The sequence below is a fragment of the Clinocottus analis genome, unplaced genomic scaffold (genome assembly GCF_023055335.1).
Source record: "Clinocottus analis isolate CAN_PGR_092001 unplaced genomic scaffold, fCliAna1.0.p SCAF_4, whole genome shotgun sequence".
Taxonomy (NCBI): domain Eukaryota; kingdom Metazoa; phylum Chordata; class Actinopteri; order Perciformes; family Cottidae; genus Clinocottus; species Clinocottus analis.
This window is the reverse complement of record NW_027176153.1, coordinates 19,589,804-19,607,811: the sequence shown is the minus strand read 5'-3', so window position 1 is coordinate 19,607,811 and position 18,008 is coordinate 19,589,804. Positions and strand designations below refer to the sequence as shown.

The window sequence follows — 18,008 nt, the reverse complement described above, 5'->3', positions numbered from 1 at the left end:
TTGAATTTGCCGTGACGGCCTCTCTCTGCGCTCTCTTAGTATTACTCTATGATTCACTTAATTACTGTAATAAGTGTTTTTCTTCTGGAGGTGGGCCGGAGCTCTGTGAGTCATCGTCTATTAAGGCCACACATGCTAAAGAAAAGACACCAGATGCTTGGTCTATGTTTAAAATAACAAGGAATCATCATTATTTAATTAGATTGTTTGAGTAATAGAGAATCAAACAGTTCAGATCAAATTAAGCAGTACACTATTATTTTTGACAGAAGCTGAGCAAGATCCTAAAAGCTTTATGAAACATTGTAGAATATTACAGGGTCACTATTTCCACAGTTTGCTTCCGTGATTAGTTTTCACTGGAAATATAAAGGCTGCATTACATTTAGTTGGATTAGAAAAGTTGATCAACCTCGAGAGGGTAAACTAGTTTCGTGACACGTTTTGTTATAGATCAAAATCGAGGAAGCTGAGAAATATAAAAATGTGGTTGAATAGACTGGAGTTCGGCACTGGTTTTGATTAAAATGAGAGTGAATGAATTAATGAACAAATACAATCTCAAGGGATTTATTTCCCAAAGAGTGTGCAGGTGGAAATATGAATTAGAAGTGCAATGATTAGTTGATTGATCGATTATGAAAACTGACTGCAAAATGGTCCCAAAATGTGATAGTTCTACAATTTGAATGTAAGAATTTAATAGGAAAAAAATTATAATGTTTGTCGACCAAAACGTTCAGTTCAATTAAAGAAATAATCTTCAGTTTTAGCTCTAATATTACTAAAGAGGCACTCCAGCTTTTGCACTTGTAAATTGAAGGGACTCACAAGAAGAATATTACAAACGAATAGACAAAATGTTTGCAGCAGAGGTCAAGAGATCCAGATTTTGACTTTAAAAAGAACTCCAACATATTTCCTTCAGTCCAATCGAACTCCCTTCAGGACGTTAAACTGCTGTTTTCACGGGCCGAGTAGTTCTCCCTCCTCAGTAATCTGAACTTCGTGTGTAGAATCGGTGACGTGACCCGTTTTAAGGAAAAATACAAACACAACAAGGTCGTGAATGTCATCGTCTCACACAACAAATTAAATTGAAATGACAATCAGTTGACATGTAAGTAATGAAGTACAAGCCCTGGGTGTAAACAAGGTGAAGACATTATATTACTGCTTCGGCTCAGCTCGCATGTTCTTGTTCATTTTCCCTCCGGCCTCCAGATTAATCTGAGGCTTCACGGTTGGTGGACACAAGCAGGGAGGGACCCGGCGTTTTGAAGTTGTGATCACAGTTTTTCTGAAAGCACAGGATCAGTCGGTGGTCATGATTCCTAAACATTTAGAGTGTGTGAAGGATGAGTGTAAATATCCCGAATGGAAGCAGTTGATATTTTTATTCACAAGTTTTTCGAGGCTTGCTGGACGGCCAACAGTGTGTCCCTTCATTAGCTGAGGGTGATCTGGGCAAGAGGGAGGGGATGCTAAATTTTGTGTTAATGTTGACGTCTGCATTTCATCGAAACTATTTTTTTTTTCCTGCTGCCCTGCGCATTTTAAAAATACACAACATTATCACAGCGTGCTGTGATAATTGTTTTGCAACGTTGAACCATAGTTCCTGTCCATAGTTCCTGTCCTTAGTTCCTGTCCTGTCCATAGTTCCTGTCCTTAGTTCCTGTCCATAGTTCCTGTCCTTAGTTCCTGTCCTGTCCATAGTTCCTGTCCGTAGTTCCTGTCCTTAGTTCCGTTCCTGTCCATAGTTCCTGTCCTTAGTTCCGTTCCTGTCCATAGTTCCTGTCCATAGTTCCTGTCCGTAGTTCCTGTCCTGTCCATAGTTCCTGTCCATAGTTCCTGTCCATAGTTCCTGTCCTTAGTTCCTGTCCATAGTTCCTGTCCTTAGTTCCTGTCCTGTCCATAGTTCCTGTCCGTAGTTCCTGTCCTTAGTTCCGTTCCTGTCCATAGTTCCTGTCCATAGTTCCTTTCCTTAGTTCCTGTCCTGTCCATAGTTCCTGTCCATAGTTCCTTTCCTTAGTTCCTGTCCTGTCCATAGTTCCTGTCCTTAGTTCCTGTCCTGTCCATAGTTCCTTTCCTTAGTTCCTGTCCTGTCCATAGTTCCTGTCCTTAGTTCCTGTCCTGTCCATAGTTCCTTTCCTTAGTTCCTGTCCTGTCCATAGTTCTTGTCCTTAGTTCTTGTCCTTAGTTCGTGTCCTGTCCATAGTTCCTCTTCTGTCCTTAGTTCCTGTTTTATCCATAGTTCATGTTCTTTCCCCAACATTGTCCTCACTTCCGATCTTTAACAATAACGTGTGTATATATATATATATATATATATATATATATATATATATATATATATATATATATATATATATATATATATATATATAAGGCATGTAGATGCATTCAGTATGCTAATATTAATGTACTGTGCTTAATATACTACATTAATAAAACAAAATAGCAGTTTAGATATTTTGTCTCCTCACATGTGGCCACATTATTGGTATAAATGAGCTCATTTTAATGTCCCTCCATCTGCCGAAGGAAGACGTCTCTGCGCTCGCTTCAATCTTCAGGATGTGAACACACGAGCACAATGTTGTGAAATCTCAACAAGTTAGGAAGCCAGTCGAGTCGAGGATCGACTTTCCGGTGAAGTAGGAGACGAGGCGTCCTGTGCCCGTTGGCTAAACTTTGGAAACGAACAAAACAATATTTGCATATTCATAGATTCCTGGATTTTCCGATGCGGGTGAAGGAGTAGAAGTACATTTAAAAACTTTTAAACAAGGTCATTAATTGAAAGTTGGACCCAGCGAAAGTTTGGCATTTCAGCTTGAAACCTCCATAATGACATGTTTATTTTGTTTGTGGAAACAAAAAAATCTAATGTAAATGATTTAATGCAGAGTCTATTTGTTGTGTTAAAACATGTCTCGAGGGTCTTTTTAAGTGTTCTCTCTGCTGCTCGGTACCTAATGTAATTATCCTGACCCTAACCCCATCCTGCACAACCACAACCCTAAGTATAGTGTAAGTGTGGTTCTGAGACGGTAATTACAATACTTGTTCCTTTGTAATTATGCGCAGTACGACAAACGCTGTGATCCGAGGAACACCTTTTTATGGACTTGAACCCAGCACCCTTCCTCCTCCGCCGCAAGAAAGGAGCTCATAGAAATGACGGATTTCGTCTGAAAATGCTTTTGTCAAGCGAGGAATGTTTTGTGTCGAAAGCGAAACCGCAACTGTTCAAATGTTGCACCCAACCGTTCTGTCAGGGGGAAACGCGCCTGAATGCATCACTTACTCCATATTTTTTTGGGGGGGACTATTATTTAAGTTTTTCTGGCGTCAGTGGGAGTAAAACTACACCTTAAGGGTGTCCCAGCTACACTTGGTCTATTTCTGTCTCTAAAGGAAAGGTGATGGGTTGGAGAGGGGGGAGTGTGTGTGTGTGTGTGTGTGAGGGGAGGTGGGGGGGGGGGGGCAGATTTGGGGAAAAAGCAAACACAGAGGGTCTCAACACTCAAAGTAAACATTACCCTATGTTTGAACTACACGCCTTCGGCCCTACAGTTCTCCCACACACTCGCGCTCTGCCCTCCGAGTTTTATTTCTGCTAACACCCCCTTGAGCCGGCCCAGCTAAATACACTGCTTATCCCATGGCCGTCTCATAAATCAGGGAGGAAAAGCACCTCTGACAGGGTCTCACCTCCACGGCCAGCAGCCCTTAGTCGGCAGCTCTGAAGGGACTACTTTAGAAGAAATGTCCTCATGGCTTTTCAGAGTAACTTTCCTAATAACTATCTCAGCGGACATTTGAAAGTTTCATCTCGCAAATTAGCACGACGTCTTATTCATAGGATATTTATAACCCCTCCAATAACTGTGTAAAAGTCCGCTCTGCTGGGTCAAGAAGAACATGTAATGATGCATTTAGGGATTCGGGAGTCAGACGTACGGCAAAAGTTTAAAGTTTTATCGAGCACACGATAGAGCATGAGTCCGTTTCAGGGGAGAGAAAACAACGCTTTCCTCATTGTGCGACTTGTTTTCGTCCCACAAAAATCATTGCATTCAGAACTCTGTGTTTAAACCCATTGACATTCTCAGACTCAAGCTATTTGTGGCTTTAATGTGCTCAAGTGCATGAACCGGAGGAGAGCTGCTGCAACAGCAGCAATATTCAAAATGACACATTCCCCGGTGGGAACTGTTTAAACATCTCAGCGTTGCCCAACATCTCTTTCTCCTTTGGCTTTTGTTGTTTTGACTTTGTTTATTCATCCTTCGTCTCAAAGCGCCGGCTTCATCCTCCGCTGCCTTAACTTGTTCCCAATAACTTTGATTCATCAACACAAAAGAATGAATCTTTTCATCTCGGTGCATGAGTCAATTACCGAGGCAGCATTACTGAGCACGCTGCATGTTTTTTTTTCCTCCAGCATTCAAGAGGAGCGTCCTGTGGACTGAACAGAAGGGTATACAAAGAATGTATTGATTCTGACATGTTTATTTTCCACGGCAAAGACATGATGGGATTCCAACAAGACCGGCACAATTATCCTTTGTCGTCCATGTGTCTGTTGGAGCACTCCCAGTTAAGATCTTTTTTAAACAATGCTTTGACGGACACAAGGCTATTGTTGTTCGTGGTCCAGGATTTCTTAATTTGTTTTTATTTCATTTTGTGCAGCTCACACCGAAGGCAATGGGAATGTGGGACTCACAAATTGCTTGTCTCATTGTGTCTCCGGTTGATTTCCAGATCTCGGGTTTTTTCACTGTAGACGAAACAGTTTTCACAGAAGGTTATTTCTCCAATGTTCCAATTCACGGTTAAGATCCGTGTGAGCTGGTGCTGTTAGTGTACTGAGCCACCAAAGGTAAACGGTACAAGTCATACGTGCACAAAGCTGTGCATATTGGCCACTCTTTTATAGATAGGAGCAGCTTTTGCACAGTTGGTGACATACTTTAGGTGGTGTTACCAACTATAGATGCTGTTTTACTTCTATAAAGAAGCTGCTCTTGATCATTGTCCTAAACTTCACAAATATCACCATATAAACACATCATTAGATAGCGGTTGCATAATATTAGAGGTATTTATATACTGGCCAATATTCTTTTGCACTCAACAATGGCCTGAAGCAACTAGAAAAGTGCACTCAGTAAAGGTGTGACCTTGTCACTTTGTTGAACTTTAAACCTTAATATAATGTAAACTATTCAGTTATTCAGTTTTTCATTTGCTTAGCGATATTTATACATGAGTTCATACATATATGCAATTGTCTCACAAAGGCGTGCACATCAAGAGAGGAACATTTTGTGATTCGCAGCGGAAGCAGCTGTTGAACACCACTGGCCAGCCGAGGGTCGTGAGAGGTCAGCGAATCAATGACTGGATAAAATAGTCGATCAATAAAATGTTTTCAAACATGTGAATCCCGGCAACCACCTGAGGTCCACGAGCATCGTCATGAACGAGCAGAAAGAAGCCGAATGAGAGAGACGCACTGTAGACGGACACAGAGAAACACACACACACACACACACTCAACTGAATACATCATCTCCTGGTGGACATGATGATGTTTTGGATGTAAATTTTGTTGTTGTCACTTGACAGAAAGCTGGATATGGTGCAGGTCTGTGTAAGCATGGAAGTGTCGGGGTATGTGTGTGTGTGTGTGTGTGTGTGTGTGTGTACTTCTCAAAGTAAGTGAGCGTTGGCAACCTTGCACACTGGTGAGATAAAGAGAGCTGATGTTCCAGATGGGAACATTAATAACGAGATGAAAAGAGTGATTCTTTGAGAGATTCTGTCATAATGAATATTAATTACTACAGAGACTTGGCACCAGGAAACCTGACAATGAGACAGATATTTTGTTGTGATTAATGCCTCCTCTGTTGAAAAAAACACATCCTCACACGGCCTCCCCTTCTCTTATCCCGGTCGACAGTCTGTGTAGAGGAAAGCTCTTTAAGGACAATCTATATTGTTCTCACATAATATAAATCAATGCAGGGCTGGAGGAGCTCTTGCATCACGACACGGCTCTGTGGAAACTTGACAAAAGAGGAGCCACAACTGTCTCAGGTGCTGTATTCCTGATTGTAAACACTGTACAAGCACACAACATCTGATAAATCTTTACAAGAACGATACAAATGGAGGGGAATGAAGCCTCACTGTGTTTGGATATTTCAATGTTCACGCTCAACGTTTTGTATCAGGTGACGAAAAGCAGATGTTCAACACGTCATTTTGACTCCTTTCTCAGGATGGTAACGTCGGGCTTTCCGCCACTTTGGTCCAGACTAAATAATTGAACTGTTGGATTAGGATGACATTTTGTGCAAATATTTCCCCCCGGGGGATTAATCCTACACGGATTTTGGTGATCTCTTTTGACTTTTCCTCTAGAGCCGCCAGCAAATTGAAATGTGATTCTCTTCGTGAAATGTTTTCCGACAACTACTGGATGGATTGAAACGTATATTTATATGTCGCCCTCGAGTTGAATTGTGAGCATTTTGATGATCCCGTAATCTGAAATCTGGAATAGGAGGCATTAATAAATCCTTTAGAAAGAAGAAGAAAAAAAAGACCAGCCTTCTTGACAGTGCATCAAACGCAGGCCTGGCATCATCATCATCATCATGGGAGAGTCTCTCTCTCTCTCTTTCTCTCTCTCTGTCTCTCTGTCTCTCCACTTGAGTTGCTCTTTTACCTCTTCAAAATAAAAGCTCACACAATAACGCAACTTTTATTTTGTGAAGAATTTAACGAAAAATATGTCAATTGCTGAGTAAGCAGAGCTTTGTCAGTAGCTATGTCCCTCAATAAAAAGAGGAAGGGCTCGTAGATGGACCGATTACAGCCGCTTCTCATAGCCGATCAATACCCGATCACGCAGGTCTCATTCATGCATCGAGTGGAGACGGCCGAGTTCCAATCCCAAAAGGTCGCATTGAAAAGTCCGCCTCTGCCCACACAATCGCCAAGTTCCCCGGTAACCTCTGCACAACCTTTTCAGGGCAATGTCATACGTGCAAAAGTACCAAATCCGACCTCCTCTGCAGCAACAAGGTGTTGAAACCCCCTCGTAATGGCTATTTATTTTACGTTCAGCATTGTGACACGGATTTAAAAAAGTGTTGTGCATTCTGCGGCGTCACCGTCCCCGTCCCATTCTCCACAGCAGACTGTCACGACCTCCAGGAATAGGCAGATAGAGGCAATATGCTAAGCTCAGGGGGTTTAGGTTGCAGGTCATTTCCCAGTGGGATCAGCCGGCTCCTGCACAGGGCTTGTGATAAGAGTGGATATTGGAAGCTATGTAAACCTTGTTAAGCTGCCCTTCCCCTGTGTGCAGGGGGTAATCCTAAACACCTGGGCTAGTTAACTGGGATTTGGTGGGATTAGGGGCTCCATGAGGCAAACCTGATCATGCTCCTGGTTTAATCCATTTCTATTCTTATCTTTTCACATTCTCTCTTTTTGGAATTCAAACTCAACACAACAGTTACCTTTAAAATATATATATTGGAGAGAGAGAGAGAGAGAGAGAGAGAGAGAGAGAGGGAGAGGGAGAGAAAGAGAGCTATTTTATGTCTCCCCATTATCTGTAACTCACGGCTATGAGAACTAGTCGAGCATGAACGTGGTCCATTAGATCGGGCTGGAACATCCCACTTTTTAAAAAAAAAATCAAACGTATGTTTTCATCCCCATTAAGGCTAATGTTTGTTTTTAGAGGGATTGCCATCATGTGTGTCAGTTTGGATGGATTTTTGATTAAATACCTGTCAAACTTTACTGCTTTATAATAATGATGACATTTTTATTATAGATATTGGGGTGTTGCAGTTTATAGTTTGCATCTTCATTGCTCTGATCCATTTATTTTTCTTATTCAGGCTTTTATTAGGTTCCTTTTTTCAAAATGTCACAAGGCTTTTTTTTTTCCAAAGGCAAAGGTCCAGTTGCTCTGTTAAAGGTCACTGCAGCAAAATCAAGTGTTTGTGTTCCTGATTTTGCAACAAATGTTCATGAAAATGGTACAAATTTAGCCAGGCTTAACCTCACAATTACGGGAATATTTGTCTTATCGTTCCCCCGTTTTCTGCATTTGGTCTTCTACTCCAAGTGGGTGAAATGGAGTGCAATCAATTATTTGCTTTTGTCGCCTTCGCCGAGAATGTTTTTCAGCTTCATCCACTAACCCCCCCCCCCCCCCCTCCTTCTCCCTCTCTCTCTCTCCTCCTTCCTAGATGTGGACGAGTGCGCAGAGGCGCTTGACAACTGCAGCATCGACGCCATCTGCCAGAACACCCCGAAGTCATACAAATGTATCTGCAAGTCGGGCTATAAAGGGGACGGCAAACATTGTGAAGGTAACCGTTTTTAACGGATTAATCTGCTCATTTTCCAGCTGCGGTTTTCCGAGGCACGAGCGTCTGCTCTCCCCTCTGTCGGAGCACAGGGAGGACTTTTTGACTGTACGTCGAAGTAAAAGGAACTTTTCTCATGTTGATTCGCCTCATCCATCTGAACGTAAGCCTCCTGGGCCAGCGCCAGGCTTGATAAGACCTTCTGTCTCACTCAACATAACTCATTAGCTTTAAGACTCTCCTGAAGAGGGAGGAGAGACGAGGGAGGGAGAGGAAGAGAAAAGAGAGAGAGCGGCGGACGGAGGGAGGAAGGGGAAAGCCAGGTGCAGAGTGCTCCTTTGTGACAAGATGAAATGAAGCAGTAAATTTCCTACACATGTTGGAGGAGAGAATTAAGATAGTGGCTGAAACGGCAGTCAGGGGCCCTGCCAAGCAGTCGGGGATGTTTCCACAGCCAGAGACAGGCCTCATACACTGTCTGTTGTTTTTTTTAGACTTTCCCCAATGTGCCGCAAAGCCTCCGGATCATTATATTCCACCATTTTTTTTTTAGTATTATTACAAAACCATATTTCACAATGTCATTTTTTTCATGCTAATTATTATTATTCTTTCATTTACTTGACATGAGTGTTTTTCGTGGCCTGCTTCCTGTAGGTCATACAAGTTTGCTTTATTGAATCTATTGTATAAATCTGTGCGAGGTTGGGTTTCCACTGAACTGAAGGTCAGGTGATCGTTCCTCGACGCCGATATACTTGTGATGTCCAATTTAAAAAAAGTGAAGAAATATGACAAAAGGTTTCAGTAACACCTGAAGAGCATCTCGTCTGCCCGCCTGTTGAATGGAGCACTGCAACGACGCCTACTTGTGTTAAAAAAGAGCAGCAAGTTAGATTTTTAGCTTGAGTCATAGAATATGACCTGTAGCAGCAGCTGAGTTTTACGGGTGTGAGTTGAAACTCATGGTTTTATCTTCAGGGGCCACAATGACGCTGTTAAACGACAGGGTTCACTTTCCAAATGTCTTCAAACAAAAGGCAGGTGCCAATGTGGACGTCCAAACAGGTTTTGCTCACTGTAAGTGTTCCTCCTGTTCGTGCTGGACAGTTTATCACCCCTTCCTGATGTGCTTTCAGTATGAGTGATGGGGGACCAGTCACCACGCTGATGTCGGCATCCTCCAAGCTTCCCTGTTTGTGTTTTTTCCGAGGATTGAGCTACGAAGGGATGCAAACAAAAAATACTACTGTGCCATTAACCATGGGGTTTGTCCGTGTGTGCTTTGATAACCCGTGGGCCCGGCGGGTGACAGCGGGCCCCTCAGTGTACTTGCCAGTGGGCAGCACTGATGAAAAAAACGGCAGCGACAGAAAGTTGGCGGTCTGGGATCAGCGGCCACAGCCGCTAACTGAAGGGGCCGTTTCCCAGAGATGCTGCCAGCTCGCCTCCCGGCGAGGTAGTCTGCCAACCAAACAAAAATTCTTCTCTCTGCCAGTTTATATTGAATCCAATAAACAAACTTCCACCTCCACCTGGCAAACCCGCGGGGGTAGGGGGGCAGCTCTTCTTCCTCATCCCAGTGCTCGTGAGTGACTCACTACCGCCTCTCTGGGTAAAAGCAGTCAAGGGAGAAGGGACGGGTTAGCTGGTTAGCATGCAACGTTCAGTAGAGATCTCTGCAACACGATACAGAGACGTCTTTGACATAATGTCAATACTAAAGCGTTTTTATATTCTGTTGATAATGTTATCTCCTTTAATTAATAATTAAATGAAGGTATTTTTAAGGTATTCTGAGCATCCTCAGTGGACAAAATATGACAATGGACTCCAATGACGCCCCCCTCCCCCTCCAAACTTTATTCTTTATCGTAACATAGAAGTCCAGGACTTCGTCTTTCTCTCTAAAGTCTGCTGCAACCTGAAGCCTCAGCACAGTGTCCTGTTTTACATAAATACACTTTTCTAAAAGAGAAATCTGTAAGCTGTTTTTTGGATCGTAAAGAGACAAAAGTTTGCAGTTGACGAGTGCTGGATGAACACAACTTCAAAGCAATTTGGAAAAAACTCCCATTGTTCACATGCGGGTGGGCATTTTCAGGTTTGGAGAGGAGTATGAAAGTGATGGCTGATTGAGTGCTGTGATCGGTGGAATGACAGAGCCGCGTGGGAAGTGCAGAAGCTGGTAGCGGGAGAGCGTTTCCTTGTTTCAGCGCTACCCCGACTGCTGTCAAGTAGAATTAAGCCCAGAGTGAGACGGCCTCACAGAGGAGCTGAGCGACCGCCATCATCGGCCCTAAATGGGCCAGTAAGTGCTGACTGGAAGAGCGTCGTGTTCCCAGTCCACCTCGTCCGGGTCTCCTCAGTACGGGCCCCCTCGACCGTCATCATAACCGTAACAGACAACTCCTCTCAGGATGTCATGCCAATCCGCAGTCTCTCTTTATCTTCCGGCCGCCGCTCTTGTTCACGTGTCACATGTCTTTGGTTTGAGAGGCTCGGACTGATGGATTTTAGCCTTTTATTAGCCAGGCCAACGTCAATAATGTCAATATTACTGGATGGAGATTTGTTTATGGGGACGAACATCAGCAACTCAATTTTGTGTAACTTTTTTTTTTACATGTATAAATAGACATTTCCTTATACGTAGCTACAGATTGTCCCAACTGACTTCTTTCTCAGGGTCTCGGTTGGAAGCTTTTAGTGGCCCATTCTGCAGAAAACGCAGTTTCAGAGGCTTTGTTTGTACAAAAGTAAAGTTTTTTTTAATTATTAAATATACATGGCAGAACATCTTGACAATCAGTCCGAGGGGTTTAAAAACACAACATCAGCGAAGCTCTGGCGTATACCCAGGTGACGTCAGCAACAGGTGAACTAAGTGATTGCCACAGCTGTCGCTTCCTAGCTTTACCCCATAAGAGCTCTTGTGAAAGTAGAGATGATCATTTTAATTGAATGCGTGGCCCCAAATGTCCTAACTGCACTCTGATTTCATCGGACTATATTTAATTTGCTTCCTTGCAGATATTCATGCGCATGCGAATATATTTTTTAAGTGAGAACTTAATATGTTAATGCTAAGCTAACGGGCTGCAGCTTTACATTTAACAGACACATATGAGAGTGGTATTGATCTTCTCGTCTAACTCTCTGCTGAAGAAATGCAAGTATCTTAACGGTTCCTTTATGCTTCTCCTACTTCCTACGTCCTGACCCCTGACCTCTGGTTAAAGTTCTGAAGGACCTGCTCTCACATCCTCGTGTCTCTTCTCTCCGCAGATGTCGACGAGTGTGCGACCGAATACAACGGCGGCTGCGTCCACGAGTGCATCAACATCCCAGGAAATTACAGGTGCACATGCTATGATGGCTTCCGCTTGGCACACGACGGGCACAATTGTCTCGGTGAGTGTGTGTGTGTGTGTGTGCGCGTGTGTGTGCACTTAACACCGTGTGTGTGCTCAACTAATGGTTTTACGTACATTTGCCGGCAGCCGATTTAATTATGCAGAAAAAACAGTGTTATATAAGGGGCTTTTGTGTCAGGAAATCATGTCATATTTCACACTCGGCTTGACAGAAGCCATGTGGTTGCAATTCCCTGCATTCATAATGTCACATCACAAATGGTAATATATGTTTTTGTGCTGAATTGAGCTCTTATTAGACTGCGGCATTATAGATTGGAGCTCTTTCCTCATTTCACATGGCAGGTAGTCTCCAAATGTGTTTTTTCACAAAAGAAAAAAAAAAGTGGTGAATTTATGAAGAGCTTGACCCTGAGCCGAGCGCTCCGAGTGAGTCGTCAGCCAGCCGTACTTTCCCATGGTTTAATATTTCACCAGTGTGCCATTCATATTAACCTCTTAGAGAATGTATTATGCTTAAAAGGTTACGAAATGAAGGGAGGAGGTGGGGAAGGGGCGGGGGACTCATCTTCCGCCTGCTGGGAGCTACTAAACATAGACATCAACCCCCCCTACAGTCTCCCCCCCTCCTTGCTATCTTTCTGTCTGGATGCTTCTCCCCCATCCACCCACCCGGCATTCCTTTGTTTTGTTGTGAAAGTCAGACCCCGCTGCTCCTCAGAAATCACCTCTCTCTGGGTAACAACCTCGGCATTTACTGAAACTTGATTTTTTTGAAAGCCGGCTCACCCTCATATAGCTGCTGTTTTTGTCAAGCAACTTGCTCCATTGGATTTCACATTCAGGTGAAGCGATGACAGGAAAAAAAAGGATCAGCACTTAAAAGTGATTCACTTTTACATGTGGGCACACGAGGCAACTCACTCGTATCAGTTTACTGGATTGACGGCGCTCAATGCTGGGATTAAAGCGGAGCGGAACAAAAAAAAAAGTCTTTTTGATCGATAATAAACACGCTCTGACTTGTTGACGCTCTCATGTCTCAGATTCTCTCTTTCTCTCGCTCTTACTGTATTCCTCTCGTATCTACAGTGTAAATAAAGCGGCACTATTCTCCAAGCCGTTCAGCAACGGTTTTCAGTTGTGCGTGAATCCTTTTGCCGTGCCTTGACGTGCAGCTGCGTAGTTGCAATATTTGGTTGTGGCCGCTGCTGTTGCATCAAACGGAGTTGCATCCTTTGATACCTTTTTTGATATCAATTTTCATAGTGAAACAAACGCAATAGATTTATTTTCTTCCTGCAGACCTGTACGCAAAGGGAGGCAGAAATTCTCTCATATTCCTGTGAAGACATCGATTCAGTTAATTATTAAATGACTGGATGTGTTTTTTTTTAATGCAAACAGGGCGGACACATGGTGTACGCGTATGTAGCTGTCAAGTACAAATCCAACTCATGCCTTGAGACCTGAAAGGACTCCAAAGACATCTTTTCTCAAGAATTTAACTCCTTCTAATGCCCCCGCTCTGCTCTGCTAAAGGCAATAATCCTCTGCACAAACACAAGAGAGGAGAGGAAGAGGTATAGCCAGGGTTTCATGTTTAAGGCCCCAGCTTCCTCTTCCAGGTTTAAGCTCCTTTTTGGCCCCTTGGAGAGAAGATTAGTCCCCTTGGCCCTGGAGTGGAGAGCCCAAGCAGCTGGTTCCCAGACGAGGTCAGACCCCAAGAACCCGTATAGACCAGATGTGCCTGAGGCTGCAGAGAAAAGAGACATTCACCTGATCCTCAAAAGTTCAGTTTTGCAGTCTGAGATCTTTCAGGTGCCCCCATGTTGTTTCTCCAAAAAGCTCAAGTGAATTCACGGTTACATCATCGCATAAACTCTCGGCGATGTCCGTAACGTCTTGTTCTCAGCTGTCCGCTATTCTTCAGCCAGTAGGCACAAATGTCTGTGTGTGTGTGTCAGCTCAGGGACACGAGTTAGGCCAAAGCACGCTCATCCCTGTCGATGTCTTCTTTGTTTGCTCGCCGCGGCACGCGCCGCACCGCCGCTTGTAATTGGACGTGTTGGCAGCATAATGACATTGGGCGGTGGCAGAAGGCGGCGGAGCGTGAAGCAGAACGCCGCCTCGCCCGGGGTGCCCTGTTTTATTTTTTTCCTCCGACTGCCCTAAATCCCACAAAGATGTCAGGAAGTCAGCAAGGTGGAAGCAATGCAATATCACAGCACACTGCTCCTGTCTGTGCGGAGTGAGATGTCACTCACTGCATAATTCACCTCACAGGGAGCTATTGTACCCTCTCAGAAAACACACAGGAGGAGAGGAAGCGGAGCATATAAGAACTTGATTACATCTTCTATAACTGTCACGACTATTATCTCGCGGAGGTATAAGCCGAGATGGTATTTAATCACCACGCTTCTTTCATGCCCAGGCTGTAAAAGGATTTTTTTTTTTCCGAGTCTTAGGAAAAACAGAGGAATCAATGTCAATTTAATCCAAAACACACATCCTCTTTAGAATGAAAACCAGATGCAGGAAGGCTATTAGCTCCCCACTGTAGCACCACCGTCCCCACATTTATGACCTACGTGTTTTGGTTGAGGTCCTCCAGAAACCCAAACACACCCTCTTATCATTGCTACTTCGTTGAACTCTCTCTCAAGTAGCTTAATATCGCCAGCATCTGCGCAAACACTCCCTTCCTCCGCAAACCACAAATCACAACATTTTCACCTCAATCTGGAGCTAAGCGGCACAAAAGAAGATGTTTTCTTACGCTGCCATGAAGTGGAAATGCCACAATCGCATGCAGCGAGTGTGACTCACTGTGGGGCGAATCAAAAGCAGAGGATGAATGAAATGGACAGATGTTTGACAGCGAGCCACCGTGCTGTAAAGGAGACGCTTTCATCATTGCGTGTTTACTCGTATTCATGGCGCTCTGCTCTGTAAGTCTTGTCCGTGTTGCCCCCCGTGAAACAGATTTTGGACTTCTATTGACCAACACTGATTTGGTTTGTATTGATTCAGTAGTGCTCAATTCCCCGTGCAATCTATAGGGAAATGAATGCCTTTTTACTTCAACCTTCCCCAAAGACGCAACATGATCTATATAACACCAAAGTATATACACGGCTTTTGAAGCGGGCTTTTGAAGAACCGCGGTGAGCGGTCATGTCAGTTAACAGTCACGTCAGTTAACACCGTTTGGTGTTTCTGCTAATTTGTTGTTTTTTTTTGAGACTGTCCCTCGATCTTTTTCGACTGAAAGGATTCATCTGTCATCTCCCACAAAAAGTCTCTGGAGTCACCGCCTGGCCGAGGCCCCGTGCCCCAGCTCTTGTAATCCTTTGGGGATCACGTTGCGAGGTTGACTAATCAAACAGGAGGTTTCAGAGTGATGTATTATTGACCCGGTCCTCGATGGCGGGTGAGGTAGGTGGGGTGGAGAGGGGGGGGGGGGGGAGAAAAGAAAGTAGTCATCAAAGAGCGTCACGCTGATTTGCTCCACAGCCGTTTGCTGCGCTCCTAAATGCATTCCTTTTAACTGCGCTGGCTACTCTTCTTCAGAGGCGGCGATGGTCACGTCCTCGGCCCTTTACTTCAAAACGTTTGATTCTCGGTCTCCTGAATGTGTGGGATGGGATTGAGTTCGAGGCAAGCGCTGATGTGAATAACCCGGCGCCCCATCATCACACCCAGAGGAGTTCGGGAGAGGAGAGACGCCGCTCGCAGCTGAGCGCCGACCCTCCTCATCACGTCTGCCGATGCAAATGCTCCCCGGTTAGTCGTCACTCTGATTGTTGTGACATGCACAGATTGAGTTTGGACAAGAGAGGTCGCTCCACAGCTCAGAAGAGAAGAGCTCGGTGTGATGAATTAAAGGACGGGTTTGAGATTGGTGCGTTAGCTCCTGAAGAGTATATCGACAGACACACACACAAACACACACACACACACACACTCTCTTCTCTCAGGATTGTTCGGTCCCATCCACCATGAAATGAACAATTCCAGCTGAGCCCACTGGCAGGGCTTTGGGGGAAACTCAAGCCTGAGATTGGGCTTAGGGATGTAGCCGTCAGAGCCGGGCCTCTCCTCTCCTTGGCATAAAGCTGTCCACCCAAACAGTTATCCTGGGCTTTTGTTTTTAAAATACTTCCAGACTGGTTTTGAAGGAGCGTAGAAAAGGCCTTTTAGCATGATCTCAGCTCAGAACTCAGTCAGAAATTGGCAGGGGGGGGGGGAATCTAAGCATGTGCTTATTTTACAATATGGTTGAAAAAAAGCCTGAGTTCAATTAAAGCTGGATTAGTTTTCTTTATGTAATAGCATAAAACTGATCCCTACCTGCTGTGCAACAAAGACGACAGTAAACAGAGATTTAAATCACGTTTGCATAACAGATGTGGATCCGTCGCATTGAACACGGCGGACAGGAAGCGCTGGAACTAATAAATTGTTCAAAGCTCAATACTGTACTGTGTCCCGATGAATCAAACCTCCAGTTTTGATTTACGCGTCTTTTCATTCGAGCGAGCGTGTGTTCTGCAGATGAAAGATCGGCACTTCCTGCAACATATCAATCCACGCAAACCTCAGCGGGCGTGTGTCGGAGCGAGGCGGGGGATGTGTTGCGAAACACAAAGCCACTTTCAGCGTCTCTATTGAACTCGGTTGCCCCCCTCCTCGGGCCGGGTTCAAACTCGGCGCCTTCGCTCACTGTCGAGATGCGGAGTGTGTCTTTCGAAAACCCTCAGAAGCGACCCGAGGAGAAAAAAAAAGAGGAAATCCTGTAATCCTGTTTTAAAATAAGAGAGGGATCTCGTTTTTTAATTGGAGCTTGCTGCGTATGTGCCACCGCTGCCCCTCTTCACACGGAGCCGGCTGCCTGTTCGTCCACCGGAGCGAGAGATGGTCGGCTGCTGCAGTCCGCCAGCTGTTCTGCTGCCTGTCGCTGCACATGGCTCCAATTTTCTGCCTTATTAAAAAAAGAGTGTGTGTGCTTCTTCGACTCCTGTAAACGAAATGCCCAAAGAGGCCAGTGTCCGTCGCCTCACCTCCTTGTCTCTGGTCTGTCTGGACCACAGAGACGGTTCTGTCTGATCCCAAGCAGTGGGATGGATGCATGGACGGCTTTGATGACAGACAGCGGTAGTTTTTCACTCCGGGTCAGCAATAAATGCCCCCCGAAGTTGCTGAATCTTTAAAAAAAAAAAAAAAGTGAGCAAAAGAGTTGAGTGTTTCTCCAAAATAAGGGTTCAGGAGTTTCTGCAAAGGCAACCGCCATGTTTACATGACTAAAGCTTTGCGCAAGGCCAAATGTTATATATACAGTCAAGGCTATCTGAGAAACCAGCGGACATGGCCTCCGCAAACACAACCAATCTCTTAATCTCTCTCTGCGTTTGAACCCTCCTTTTCCCTTCGTCTCCTTCGAGTGAAGCGGGGATAGAGCAGGGACCGGTCTCATTTTTCAGAAGTGAGGCAGCCCTTTTAACTTGATTAAGACGGATTTTTTTTTTCTTTTCCCCCCGGTTTTCTCCAGAGACTTTAAAGAAGAAGAAAAAAAAAAAAAGAAGAAGAATTTAAGACCAAATAACACGAGCACTTCTCCTGGCCGTGCCAGAACCCCTTTCCGCTTGGAAATATTTGCTTTGGACGCCAGCCTTGCCCAGCACACAACACAGGCAATTATGGGAGCTATTTAAACAGGAGAGATCTGCTGACAGGCGACGCCTCATTTGGTGGGATGAAGGTATCAGGAAATGAAACCTTCATTGATGCGCCGTAGGTATGGAAAGAGAATCCCCCCCACCCACCCACCCACCCGGGCCTTCTGAGGCCTCACGGGCCTTTTTTTTTTAACGCATTCGCCGAGAACTGTTGTATTTGTGTAGCCGTTTTCATGTCATGTGGAGTTTGTTTGTGTGAGAAAGAGAGGGAGAATTTATGTGCGTTACGATGTTTTCCCGTATGGGTTGTGGAGTTTGGCTTTTCTTTCTTTTTTTTTTTTGTACCTGCGAACAGTTTTATCTGTAAAGGTGCAGCTGTGGGCTGTTGGCAGCTTTTCGTCAGCTCAAAGGTCCTTTCTTTCTCTTCGCTGCCACTTTCATGATGTGGAGATGAGACCGTGCGGTCAACACCAAGGCAGCCACAAAGTTGAATGAAAGCCTGTCCAACTACTTTTTTTTTCTGATATAAAGTCTTA

The 18,008-nt window shown here is 44.5% G+C and overlaps 1 protein-coding gene across 3 annotated transcripts in view; it reads left to right on the top strand.

Annotated features, from left to right (window-relative positions):
• Nucleotides 1–18,008, top strand: part of scube3 (signal peptide, CUB domain, EGF-like 3) — a 77,464-nt gene that overhangs the window by 13,013 nt on the left and 46,443 nt on the right. For all 3 annotated transcript variants that reach the window (XM_068597474.1, XM_068597473.1, XM_068597475.1), the window contains 2 exons: nt 8,295–8,417; nt 11,703–11,828. In XM_068597474.1, coding sequence (XP_068453575.1) covers nt 8,295–8,417; nt 11,703–11,828 — 249 coding nt within the window. The remainder of the gene's footprint in view (nt 1–8,294; nt 8,418–11,702; nt 11,829–18,008) is intronic.